General features: G+C 48.5%; 1 protein-coding gene across 6 annotated transcripts; it reads right to left on the bottom strand.

The window, feature by feature from the left end:
* Positions 1 to 17: 17 nt before the first annotated feature.
* LOC129681228 (diacylglycerol kinase alpha-like) lies at positions 18 to 10976 on the bottom strand. Of its 6 annotated transcripts, none has more exons than XM_055613131.1 (9): positions 10694 to 10976; positions 4499 to 4640; positions 4090 to 4166; positions 3474 to 3606; positions 3118 to 3195; positions 2398 to 2447; positions 1981 to 2055; positions 1684 to 1803; positions 18 to 1597 (listed from the first exon to the last, which is right to left on the bottom strand). In XM_055613131.1, the coding sequence occupies exons 2-9, from the start codon at positions 4560 to 4562 to the stop codon at positions 1475 to 1477; spliced, it is 720 nt and encodes a 239-aa protein (XP_055469106.1). In that variant the 5' UTR covers positions 4563 to 4640; positions 10694 to 10976; the 3' UTR covers positions 18 to 1474. The 6 variants fall into 6 exon arrangements, with proteins under 6 accessions (XP_055469106.1, XP_055469107.1, XP_055469105.1 ...); XM_055613132.1 differs by having other exon boundaries at positions 4499 to 4572; XM_055613130.1 differs by lacking the exon at positions 10694 to 10976 and adding an exon at positions 10096 to 10565.
* Between the last annotated feature and the right edge of the window lie 944 nt (positions 10977 to 11920).

Below are 11920 nucleotides of genomic sequence, written 5' to 3'. Positions count from 1 at the left end.
AGCTCTCCCTCCTAACAAGGGCAAGCCTCAGCTCTCCCTCCTAACAAAAGCCTCAGCTCTCCCTCCTAACAAGGGCAAGCCCCGGCTCTCCCTCCTAACAAGGGCAAGCCCCGGCTCTCCCTCCTAACAAGGGCAAGCCCCGGCTCTCCCTCCTAACAAGGGCAAGCCCCGGCTCTCCCTCCTAACAGTGCACATGCTGCCTATCTGTCACATTGTCCCTGTGCTGGGCTGGACCTGAGCTGGAAGATCTCGGGGAGTTTGAGGCAAGCTTAGTCTACATATCCAGTCGAGGCCACCCAAGGCTGCAAATAAAATAATTGTTTCGATAAAATAATTGAATCTTTGATATACTGCAAAACAATAGGCTCCTTTTAATGAGTTAGTTGCCTTTGCTTATGTGTGTGGGTATGCATGTGCTACAATGGACTGCAGAGATCAAAGGACAACTTTCCAGTCAGTTCCCTGCCTTCATTGTGGGTTCTAGGGATTGAACTCAAAATGTCAGATGTGGCAGCAAGTGCCTTTACCAGGGAGTCATGTCACCAGCCCGTTAGTGTGTTTTGAGACAGGGTAAATGTAGCCCAGGCTGTACTTAAGGCTAGGCTTAAACTTTCTTTGTAATTGAGGCTGGCTCTGAACTCCAGATCCTCCTACCTATGAGGAATGCTGTTACTGCAGGCATGTGCTAGCAATAACAGCACCAACATATTTACCATGTACAATGATCTGCTTTTTCAGTCACGAAAACTAAAGGTTAAAGAAAATACATGAAAACTGGGCATGCTGACTCACCTCTTTAACATTCAGTATTTAATATTCAATAATGTCAATATTCAAGAAGCTATGGCAAGTTGGGTATGGTGGTGTACACCTTTAGTCCCAACAATTGGAAGGCAGAGGCAGGGGCATCTCTGCCTGAGAACAGCCTAGTCTACATAGCAAGGGCAAAGATTACACAGAGAAACCCAGTCTCAGAAACAAGAAGGAGAAGGAGGAGGAAGCAGCAGCAGCCACTCCCACTACTAAGGCAAAAAGACTGTTGGGAGTTTTGGCCATATAGTTCCAGGCCAGCCTGAGCTACAGTGTGAAGTCATGTCTTTTTATTTACAAGTTGTTGTTGTTTTTTGTTTTTTTTTTTTTGGGGGGGGGGGAGGATGTTATTTGAGAAAACTTTTTTCTGTGTAGCGCTGACTTGCCTGGACTCACTGTGTAGACCAGGCTGGCCTTGAACTCACAGAGACTGCGCTACCACACACCATCTGCCTGCAAGTTTTTTTTTTTTTTTAGCAATAAAGATTATTTTTAAGAAAAGATACATGTTTGGGTTTTAATCCGAGCACAGCATACAAATAATAATAATTAAAGATAGAAAGTTATATTGCTTTCCCAGAATCATATGTGTTTCCTGAGTTCACAGCATCACGTCCCAACCAGTCGCCGGGCTTCCCTGCACCCCCTCCACGCTCAGGTATCGTCACTCACGGTTACAGCTCAGGCACTGTTTGCCGAGGCCGATGCTCAGCTCGCATAGGTTGCAGTAGACTGGTTTGGGGAATCTCCTGGGTCTCCATATATGCTGCCCATCATCCTTCATGGTCTAGGAGGTCACGGAGGGCACCAACTTCTCAGAAGACTGGTCTCCCGAGACAGCTGCAGGCCTACCTCACAAACCTTTCCACTCACCATATCCATCCCCAGAAGCACGAGCAGTGGCACCGTGGTAGCCCCAGCCCGGACCCACTCGGCTAGAGAGACAGAACCACTGCCGTCATAGTCAACCTCGCTCATCATCTCCTGAAGAATCTGCATGGAGAGTAGGAAAGGCCGTGCTGAGAGTGGCCCCAAACCCCTCTCCACTGTCCCTTAGGACACCCAACAGTCATTCCAGCAGAGGGAACCAGGCACCCGTCAAGATGAGGCAAGCCGGAGGCAGGACTGCAGGGAGGAAGGTGCAGGAGGGAAAGGGACGAGCTGCCTTACCGGTCTCAGCTCAGACACATCCCAGTCTAGGTATTCGGCCACACGCATCATCTGAAGGATAATTTTTTCTACTTCCTGAGCCAAAGAGGGTAAAAGCCATAGTCACTTACTATCACCACTACACAAATCTCCTCGAGAATTCAAAGCTCCTGTATTCCACTTGCCAATTTACCTCAAGTTCTCAGATGCCTCTGACAGATAAATGTTAGCACGTTTCACATCTCCAGCCTGCTCTTTTGGAGGCCAAGCTCTTGGGAACTACTATTTCCATACTTAGTCTTACACACCATTGTCTCCTCCCACTGTACCACTGAACTACAATCCTAACCTTTTCTGTTTCTGGAGACCCTGGAAAAGTGGAGGTGTAAGAGCACAGGCAGATGGACAGTTTCCCAATACACATGTCTCACAACTCACTGAGCTGTCCAGGATCCCATTTCTGTCCATGTCGTACAGGTTGAAGGTGACTGTGAAGTGTTTGGAGGAACCAGGTCAGTTTATGAGAGTGGTCCAAACAGTTCATTCCAAGACCAGGCATGATGGACCTGTAATCCCAGCACTTGGAAGGCAGAGGCAGGCAGATCTCTATGAGTTCAAGGCCAGCCTGGTCTACATAGGGAGTTCCAGGCCAGCCAAGGATACACACTGAGACCCTCTCTCTCAAAAAAAAAAAAATTATTAAACACAACAAAAAACAAACCAAAGCAAACAAATCCCAAGCATTCAGAAAACAAGAGAAATAAAGCAACAGGAAGGGAGCTTTAAGTTGACAAGGGCAGTGACAGGACAGAGGCAAAAGGGAGACTGGAGGCTCGGGGTGGGCGCTTGTAATCCCAGGACTCGGGAAGCTCAGGACCGTCACATATAGGTAAAACAGATAGGGAAAACCGCAATGCACGGCAGCCTTGGAGATGCGACAGAGACAGCACACACTTCTGTGTCCGTGAACATCCAAGGCAATGCACACAGGGATGAATAAGACATGGGATGGAGTGACTGGTTGGGTAGCATTGGGATAGCAGTCAGGAGAGCAGAGGGAATAGCCTGTTGTCTGATCATACCCTTCCGGTCTGGGGAATACTTTCCTTTCCCCTTCTCCTTTCCACCCTTTTTTCCTGCTCAGAACGGCAAACTCACATTCTAGCTTGTCTTCTGGCCGGCCACCCTCCAGGAGGGAAAAGTAGCAGGAGACATCACTGAGACAGATCACATTGGCTACAAAATGAAAGCACAGCAGATTCAAGGCCAGGCTCCCCTTTACTGTGTGTGTGTGTGTGTGTGTGTGTGTGTGTGTGTGTGTGTGTGTGCGCGCGCGTGCGCGCGCACGCTTATCAGCTCTTTTTCTTTTTCCTAGCTAATAGCTCATGATACCACCCTCTACCTCTCTCTGGGTTTTGACCTGCCCATAATATGTGACTGTTTCAACTCTCAAATTCAAACTGTTTTGACATTCTTTCCATAGGCCCAGGCCAGCCTTATCTGCTTAATCACACCTTTTAGCTCAGTGTCCTCGGAGCTCTGACTAGTGACAAAGGAACGAAACAGAGCCCAGCATAGGCGATGGGGAACTTCTTCCACTTCCAGATAGAGCTTCAGGAACTGCTCAAATCCCAGGTAACCAATGGCCTATGAAAAGAGTTGAGTATCATGCCAGGCATGGTGCCGCACACCTATGCTCCCAGGGAGGCAGAGGCAGGTGGATCTCTGTGAGTTTGAGGCCAGCCTGGTCTATAAAGTGAGTCCAGAACAGCCAAGGCTTCACAGAGAAACCCTGTCTCAAAAAACCAACAACAATAAGAAAAGAAAGGAAGGAAGGAAGGAAGGAAGGAGCGTGAGTATTACCCTGGGAGTCTGCAGGCTAGAGAAGCTGGGGGCTGAGGAATGGAGGGTAATGGAGGTAGACAATAAATGCAGTGCTGACAAGCAGGAGAGGCAGAAGTATGGTTTCTTGGGCCGTCTCCTGAGTTACTAGGACTCTTGTTTTGTTCTAAAGCAATAGCTGCAGTAACAATCAACAATGGGGTATTTAGAGGGAAGAAAGCAAGAAGCGGGCCCACAAAACTTCCCAGAGGTTGGGGATCTTGGTAGAGAGGGTCCCATGCCACTTACATCTCCTTCGCAATATCTGTTCATCTGACCACCCTCATCAAAGTGCTTCAGGACATCACTGACCTTTCTGGAGGAGTCTGGGTGAGAGGAGAGGAAGATAAGAACAAGACGATGGCCTGGCCCTCCGCCAGAGTTCCACTTGGACATCTACAGGCCAAAAAGGGTCGGGTGAGAGAAGAAATGGCAAGAAGGGAAGAACGTTTCAGCTCCTCCACAGCTGTATCCCTCTTTTCTCCTTTGAGGCCTGAAGCAGTCAGGCAGAGGGAAATGGGGGGGGGTTGTCCCTCAGAGAGTTGAGGCCTCAGAAGTGGGCTCTGTGAGAAGGGGACCAGCTCCAGGTAGCTGGGACACTGTAGTGAAGCAGGATGAGAAGGAACTCTCCAGAAGTGAAGGGCCGGGAGAGACTCACACTCCATGTACTTTTGCAGCTGAGCAAAGTTTTCTGGGCTGATTAGGCCCTTTTCTTTGGCCATCCTTCTTCTCCTGTTAAGGATGATCACAAAGAGAGCCCGGTAGAACAGCTTCTTGGGTTTCTTTTTCAGACGGTAAGTCTGGGGGAAGACCAGAGCTCTCATGGATAAGGACCAGTTGTCTGCATCTGCATCGTGTGCTTCTTTTCCCTGTATTCCTCTCCCCTGTGTCTGTCTCTAAGGCTCCCTGACAAGGCCGGTCCTGTCTTCCTTTCTCTGACTCATTTCTGACATTTTCTTTCATTTCTGTGTCTTTCTTTCACTCGGATTTCTCCTTCCATCTGTCTTGACTGTCTGACTATTATCACCACACCATCCTCACCGACCCCCACTCCCCCAATTCCCCGGGGGTACTCCAGGCCTTTTTTAGTCCCCACCCCCACCTCAGGCTCTGTGACCTCTGCCCATCTCCTTCTACCTTCCAAAGGTTTTTATTACTACCTCAACACGCCTCACATGGCAAGACCCCATCTTTCTCCTCCTCCAGCCACCACTGCCCCGAGCCACACCCCCGCAACGACCTCTAGCGCTTCGGACACGTGACGCAGAACTAGCGGTGGCTAGGATCATACCTAGCCCCGTTCACATCCCTCCGGGCTCTGACGGGCCGGAGGGGGCTTTGGGACTGGAGGAGGTTGGAAGGAAGACTCCAGTTTCCTGGGTGCGGGACTGCCGAGTTGCTTGGTGCAGGCTCAGTTACAATGCCCGATCTTCCACCAGGCTGGGTGGAAGCGTTTTTTGGAGCCCCACCTTTTGGTACTGGACTCAGGAATCCAGCGGGAATCATCCTGCTGGTCCTGACTAATACCTGCCTTAAGGACTGAGCTGCAGAAGGTGACATTTTATTTTGTTTGTTTGCAAGGGTCTCCTTACTATGTGGCCCACTGGTCATCCTAGAACTGGCTTTGTAGACCAGGCTGCGTCAAATTGGTTTAGCCACAGGCGTGTCTGAACCACTGTCATGGATAAGCTATTGTATCCAGGGCCTGGGTTGTGCTATACACTAACACACTTTGGTTATTTAATAACAGCAATCGACAACAGTAATTACATATTTTACAGAAGTAAACAGTACAGGGCTGCTGAGGACTTGAGCTGATCAGACCTAACTGGGTTCTGCTCTTGGCTGTGATGGGCTTGTGGTTTGCAATAATTACATCTGCAAAACAGGGAGAATGGTATCTACCTTTCACAGTTGTAAAGTTAAATGAAATAATATATTAAAAATACCTCGGCGGGCTGGGTAGATGGCTTAGTGGTTAAGAGCCACCTTAATCTATTCCAGAGGCCCCAAGTTCAATTTCCAGCACCACATGGTGGCTCACAACCATCTGTAATGGAATCTGATTCCCTCTTCTGGTGTACATGAAAACAGAGCATTCATATACATAAAACAAACAAATAAATATATATAAAAAAAACAAACCTCAAATAGCCAGGTGTGGTGACACATGCCTGCAATCCCAGCAGTCGGGGAGACAGAGGCAGGTGGATCTCTGTGAGCTCGAGGCCAGCCTGGTCTGCAAAGTGAGTCCAGGACAGCCAAAAAGATACACAGAGAAACCTGTCTCAAAAAAAAAGAAAAAAGAAAAAAGAAAGGAAGGAAGGAAGGAAGGAGAGAAAGAAGGAAGGAAGAAAGACTCAAATAAGCCAGGTGACTGCGGTGCATGCCTTTAATCCTAGGACTCAAAAGGCAGAGGCAGATGGATCTCAGAGTTCGAGGATACATACCATTAGCCAGAGCTACATAATGAGATCCTGTCTTAAAAAAAGAAAAGAAAACAAACAAAACAAACCCAAGAGGTTCTGGTGAGAAGGTTCAGTAGGTAAAGGAGCTTGCTGCACAATCCTGGCAACTGTGTTGCATGGCCAGAACCATGTAAAGGACAGAGTGAACCTGGTGACATGTCTTTAATCTCAGCATGCAGGAGGCAGAGGCAGACAGATCTCTGTGAGTTCAAGGCAGCCTGCTTAACAAAGACAGTTTCAGGATCGCCAAGGCTGTTCCATAAAGAGACCCTTTCTCAAAAAACAACAACAAAAAAGAAAGAAAACCACTGTGGAGTCACACTCCACAAGGTTGCTCTCTGACACACAAAATAAACACATATAAAAGAGAAGATAAAAAGGAAGAGGAAGAGAGGAGAAGGAAGATATAACTGAAGCTCAAGGAAGTAGAGGGCTGAGACAGCAACTGATAAGCAGAGGTGTGAGGCTCTAGCCCCAAAACACAGTTGAGACGCTTCCTCAGTCCTGCTTCCCGGTGCACACTGCTCTCCAGCCCCATGGCCATCTTGTTCTCAACCACGGCGAGGTTTTGTCTATCAGCATGGTATTTGCTGTTCTGCGTGATTAGGACAGGTCCCCTCTCCCTGGCAGATCCAGCTTCTGTCTCACCTAGAATACCATTTTCTCCTGGAGAACTTTCTTGATGTTCCAGCCAGTTTCTTTTTTTTTTTTTTTTTTTGAGGCAGGGTCTCATTAGCCCAAGCTGGCCTGAAACTCAGGTAAACCTGCTGCCTCTGTGTCTTTAGTTTTCCTGTTCTATCTCAGTGTGACTCTTCCTCCACATCATCCCTTCTTTAATGTTCATATTCTACCAAAATGTTGGTTCCACAAAGGCAGGCCCTACCTTGTCAGTCTTCTTTCCTACTCTATTCTTAGTACCTAAAACAGGACTCAGCATGGACTGAATCCTCAATATCATTTGTACAAATGTTTCTGTAAGCCTGGATAGTCATTTGGGGGGGTACTACTAATCCAATTTTGGATAAACAGGATGCCACAGAGCATCCACTTGGCAGTCAGAAAAGTATAAGATAATTTCGAGGGTGCATAGTAGGTTCTAAATAAATAGCTGTTATATTTGTGACTGATGCTAAATTGAAGTATTCCATCGAACACTCGGTCCTTGTTGGAGGTGTAGCTCAGTTGGTAGAATATCTGCTTAGCACACACAAATTCAATCCCAATACCATATAAACCAGGCACTCTGATGCATGCCTGATAGTCCCAGTATTTAGGAAGTGGATGGAGACAGAAAGATTAGGAGTCCAAGGCCAGATGGGCTACATGAGACCTTGACTCCAAAACAAAACACTGATCTCTATCCCACTGACTTAGGGCTCGTTGGTCAGGGAACAGAAAAGCAGTTGGGGCTACAAGAAAGGCCAGCCCTTTCCTTTCTGAGGGCAGCAGCTCTCCCCTGAAACCTTTGCCCATGACATATCTGCTGTCCTACACTATGCAGAACAACATCTGTGTTCCAAGGGTTCTCTGAGAACCCTTGAAATGGGTCTTCTAGGACAGTGACACCTGAGGAAAGGACCTTGCCTTCCTGGCCTTCATCAATGACTTTAACCCATCCATCCTCTCTTCCAACAGAGTGATGAATATAGAACAGTCTCATTATCGGTAAGGCTTGAACAGCTTAAGGAGCATCTCTGATTCCTGAAAGCTTTGGGAAATGGAATCAGAGGGAGAAAATGATAGGGAGAACAAACGAGGGACAATGAAAGGGAAAGAGGTCAAGACACTTCTCCCCACTACTGCTCACAGTGACTCAACTTTTCCCGACCCCTTTGGTGGCTCCCCAGGTCTCACACCTGGAGAGGCACTATATAATGAAAACCGAGAACATTTTTCCTTTTACTGTTTTTCTGAGCCAGGGTCTCAATATGTAGCTCTTTGTCACAGCCTCTTAAACGCTGGGATTGCCACCACACCCTGCTCAAGAATGGACTTTTGAATTAGGTGCAAGTTAGAATCCTAGGTCTTGGATGAGTCATTTCACTCACTGAACCATGTTACGTTTTTTAAAGTTGGAAATCAAACCCAGGGCTTTAAGATCCCACGCATGTTGGGTCAGCCTTCTGCTATTGAGCTATACACCTTAGCCTAGTTGTATCAATAATTAGGTACCTACTAATCACAGAGCGGATTTGAAGTAAATTTATATAAAGCAATTATACATAGCAAACTGTGTGACGCAGAATAAGAATTCAATAAACATCAGCCAGTACTATAGATGGTAATACACAGAGAATAGTTTTATGTCTGGCGAGGCATGGTGGTATAGGCAATTCCAGCACTCAGGAGACGGAGGCAGGGGAATGGAAAGCTTAAGGCCTGCCTAGGCTACAGAGTAAATTCAAGGTCAGCTTAGCTCCCCCCAAAAAAGTGAGAAAAGGAAACACATTTGGATATTAGGAAAAAGTATATTTTTAAGCTTTTAAGTGTAAAAGTGTACTTTTATACTTTTAAAAACTCAAAATTTCTTGTGACTTCTACCAGGAGTGAAACCCTGCAACCTAAAGCAAAAATACTTGTGCCATGTACAGGCATGTAGGAGCACCAGATCATGAATTTGCCTCTCAGAAGTGAGAAGGCGGCTAGCAACGGTAGAGGCAGGGACATCTGTGGGTTGGAACCTTGGACATGGGGCTTCAAGTGCCCTCACTTCTGTCAGAGTACAGTATGGCTGCCCTTGGGCCTGGAGAGGAGCGAACTGCAGAATCCTGGGGCCTTAAAAACCTGGAATAAATCCAAAATTGCCCTTCAACTTCATCCCAACCCTGAGGCTATAATCTGGGCTAGTCCAGACAAATGCAGGGCTGGAAGGGTGGGTCTGTGGCCCTACCCCCAGCTGACTCACCCTTTCCTTCCCTCCCCTGCTTTCCCGACTCACCTCTACCAACTTAGGGTGAGACTGAAAGAAACTGACTTGGAGGGAAAGAATCCTACAACATCCTTGGCTCTGGATTACTGTCAGACTCTAGACAACCTGTCCATAGTCCATCCACCAAGACTCGGTGCCTCTCATTCTCTAGATCTAGTTTTAAACATTGAATACTGAAACTGCAGTTATGAAAGAGGTGAGGTTTCCACATTTGAAGTTTCCTTTTCATGCCATTGCTTACTTCTAAGTTCACCATTATCCAAGAATTAGCCATGTCTCTAGGACATTCAGAATGTCCCTGCAAGAAACTTCACAGAGCAGGTGCTCCTAGTCTCAGAGCCAGCTGGACTCAACCCTATCAGAGATCCTGCCCCCCCCTTTGCCCAGGGTTGAGGGTCCATTCTTTCCGCCCCATCCCTGCTACTAGTCAGAGGGATTTTTTTTTTTTTTTTGTCTTGAAGTATCAGAATTCATTAAATCACCGCGAACATCAGAGATAATTGTGTTGCGTGGATACGGCGGTGCCTGTTCAGAAGGTGTTGTAGCTACTAGTACAGGAGGAAGTTACGATGTTGGCATGGTTGGGGGATGTGGGCTGGTATTTTCTGAGGCTGTATAGATAGGACCAATAGTATTTGCTTCTCTTCCTCAGGAGTCAGGTTCATTTCTCATATTTAAAGCTGAAAAGTGGGATTCCCACTCAGTCTTTTCAGAAACTTCCCCGTGACCGATGTGGCAAGGATGGGGGCCAAAGAAGAACCCTTCTTGTCTTCCGAGTCCCCTGGAGCGGAGCTTCCCCACTACCCGAGCGAGCGAGAAGGACGGGGCCGGGGGAGGGTCTGGGGAAACGCCGCTTACCGGTCTTCTCAGCCCACGGCAGAGCCCCGCGTCCCAGCGCGAACCTTCCCGCAGCCGGCTCCAGCTGTCAACTCTTCCTTTGCCGGACGCGGCGCGGCAGCCCTCGCCCAGCCGGTGTGGCGGCCCCTCCCGCGGCCCTGCTGCCCGGGTGCGAGTGGTGCGGGGCTCGCGGGGCTCTCCCCGTGACCCACGAGAGCGCACGGTCGGAGCTGGGGCGCCGGAGCCGGAGCTGGGCTGGAGAGGATGGGCCAGACAGACGGGGCCGCCGAGGGGCCGCCCAGATCCTGACGCCACACTGCCCTCCCCCGACCCAGCCCTGCCCTCCCGTGGCTCCCGAGACCACCGCCTTGGCCAACTTGCTCCTGGTTCTAGAGTATCTCCAGGGCTCTGGTTTGTGCCACTTTCTCCACTCCAAGCCTCTGTCTTCCCACGCCTGGAGCAGCTCTACGTCTATTTTTGTCTTCTTTCTGATTACAGCCTCTCCCATCATCCCTTCCCCAGGAGGCCAAGTTAAGGGTCAGGGTTTGATTGGATCCACCCATCAACTGGTCAGCAATTGGTCGGCCCTCCAGTCTCCGAATCGTTATCTTGTACTCACCTGCCCAACTCAATGACTCCACATTCAGGAGAACCCAGAGGGGCAAGTCCAGAGTCCCACACTTCACAACTTGAGACCTAGGTACAGCTCCCTCTCCACGTGGCTGCGCAAGGCTTGACCCTGCCGGAGACAATCGCCCACCTCGCCTCCGTGTTCCTCAGCTCCCCTTCAGGCTTGTCTGTGCACAGCTATTTCTCTCAGAATCCGTATCCCTTCCTTAAGACCAGGGTGGAGGCTTAGGTGCGTAGAGCATGGTTGTCTGTGCTCACCTCTTCTCCATACCCAACCCTGGCACTTTGCCCTCTGGTCTTGGCAGATGGCACAGAAAGGCCTGGGCAAAGGTAGCGGTTGAAGACAGAGCCTTTCAGTTCCTCCTACCTGGAATCTGGGTGGAGCTGTCAGGACTCTTGGGGCAGCATGGATGGTGTGAGGCTGCTAAGACAATGCGACCCAGGACTGGGGATTTACTGGTAGCAACTGGGGACCCGGCCCCGCCCCAACCCTGACTAACTCCCTCCTATCGTTCTCTGAAGGAGGAGAGTAGCAGAGCTCACAGCGTTGTCTCCCCTTACATCTGGGAGTAGAAAGGAGTGAGAGGAGAGCCTGCTGAGGTGTGTGTAGTTCTGTCTGTGTTAGGCAGATGCGCACACCTCATGATAGAAACATTTGGGTCCTGTGAGAGTCAGAGAGAAAAAAAGAAAGACTGCATTAGGCCCTCTAGTGGAACAGAGAACTAAGCACTTCGCAAATATTTAGAGACAAGCTTGTTGAAGGAACTTCTTTCTAGAGTCTAGAGTAATGGGGTTTGCTATTATTATTACTATTATTATTGCTTTTTTTTTTTTCGAGACAAGGTTTCTCTGTACCCTTGGCTGTCCTAAACTCGCTTTGTAGACCAGGTTCAGAGGTCTGCCTGCCTCTTCCTCTGGAGTGCTGGGACCCTCTTCACTGTTAGCAAAGCTTTACCTCCCCTCATATATAGCCTCCGTATATTTAGGCTATAAACTTTTTTTTTTTTTTTTTCTGAGACAAGAATTCAGTCTGTATGAAGCCTAGGCTGGCCTTGAACTTGCTATCTTGACTTAGCTGCTCATGTGCTACTAAGGTAGGCCACCCTCCTGGCTTCAACAAACACTTTTGAAGGCTTCCTCATACCTCATCTTGTTCTTGGTTCTGTAGGATAAGCAAAAACGTTGACTGAAGCAAAAAAATGTTGGCTAGATGTAT

This window comes from Psammomys obesus, unplaced genomic scaffold (assembly GCF_907164565.1).
Source record: "Psammomys obesus unplaced genomic scaffold, mPsaObe1.curated_primary_1811, whole genome shotgun sequence".
In the NCBI taxonomy this organism is placed as follows: domain Eukaryota; kingdom Metazoa; phylum Chordata; class Mammalia; order Rodentia; family Muridae; genus Psammomys; species Psammomys obesus.
This window is presented reverse-complemented; position numbering and strand designations above follow the sequence as displayed.

Coding starts and splice junctions, on each gene's coding strand:
- LOC129681228 (XM_055613128.1), bottom strand. CDS start 6,288: ATGTATCCTCGAACTCTGAGATCCATCTGCCTCTGCCTTTTGAGTCCT. Junction 4,167..4,498: donor GCTGCAAAAGTACATGGAGT/GTGAGTCTCTCC, acceptor CCTCTCACCCAG/ACTCCTCCAGAAAGGTCAGT. Junction 2,056..2,397: donor ATGGGATCCTGGACAGCTCA/GTGAGTTGTGAG, acceptor TCTTTGGCTCAG/GAAGTAGAAAAAATTATCCT.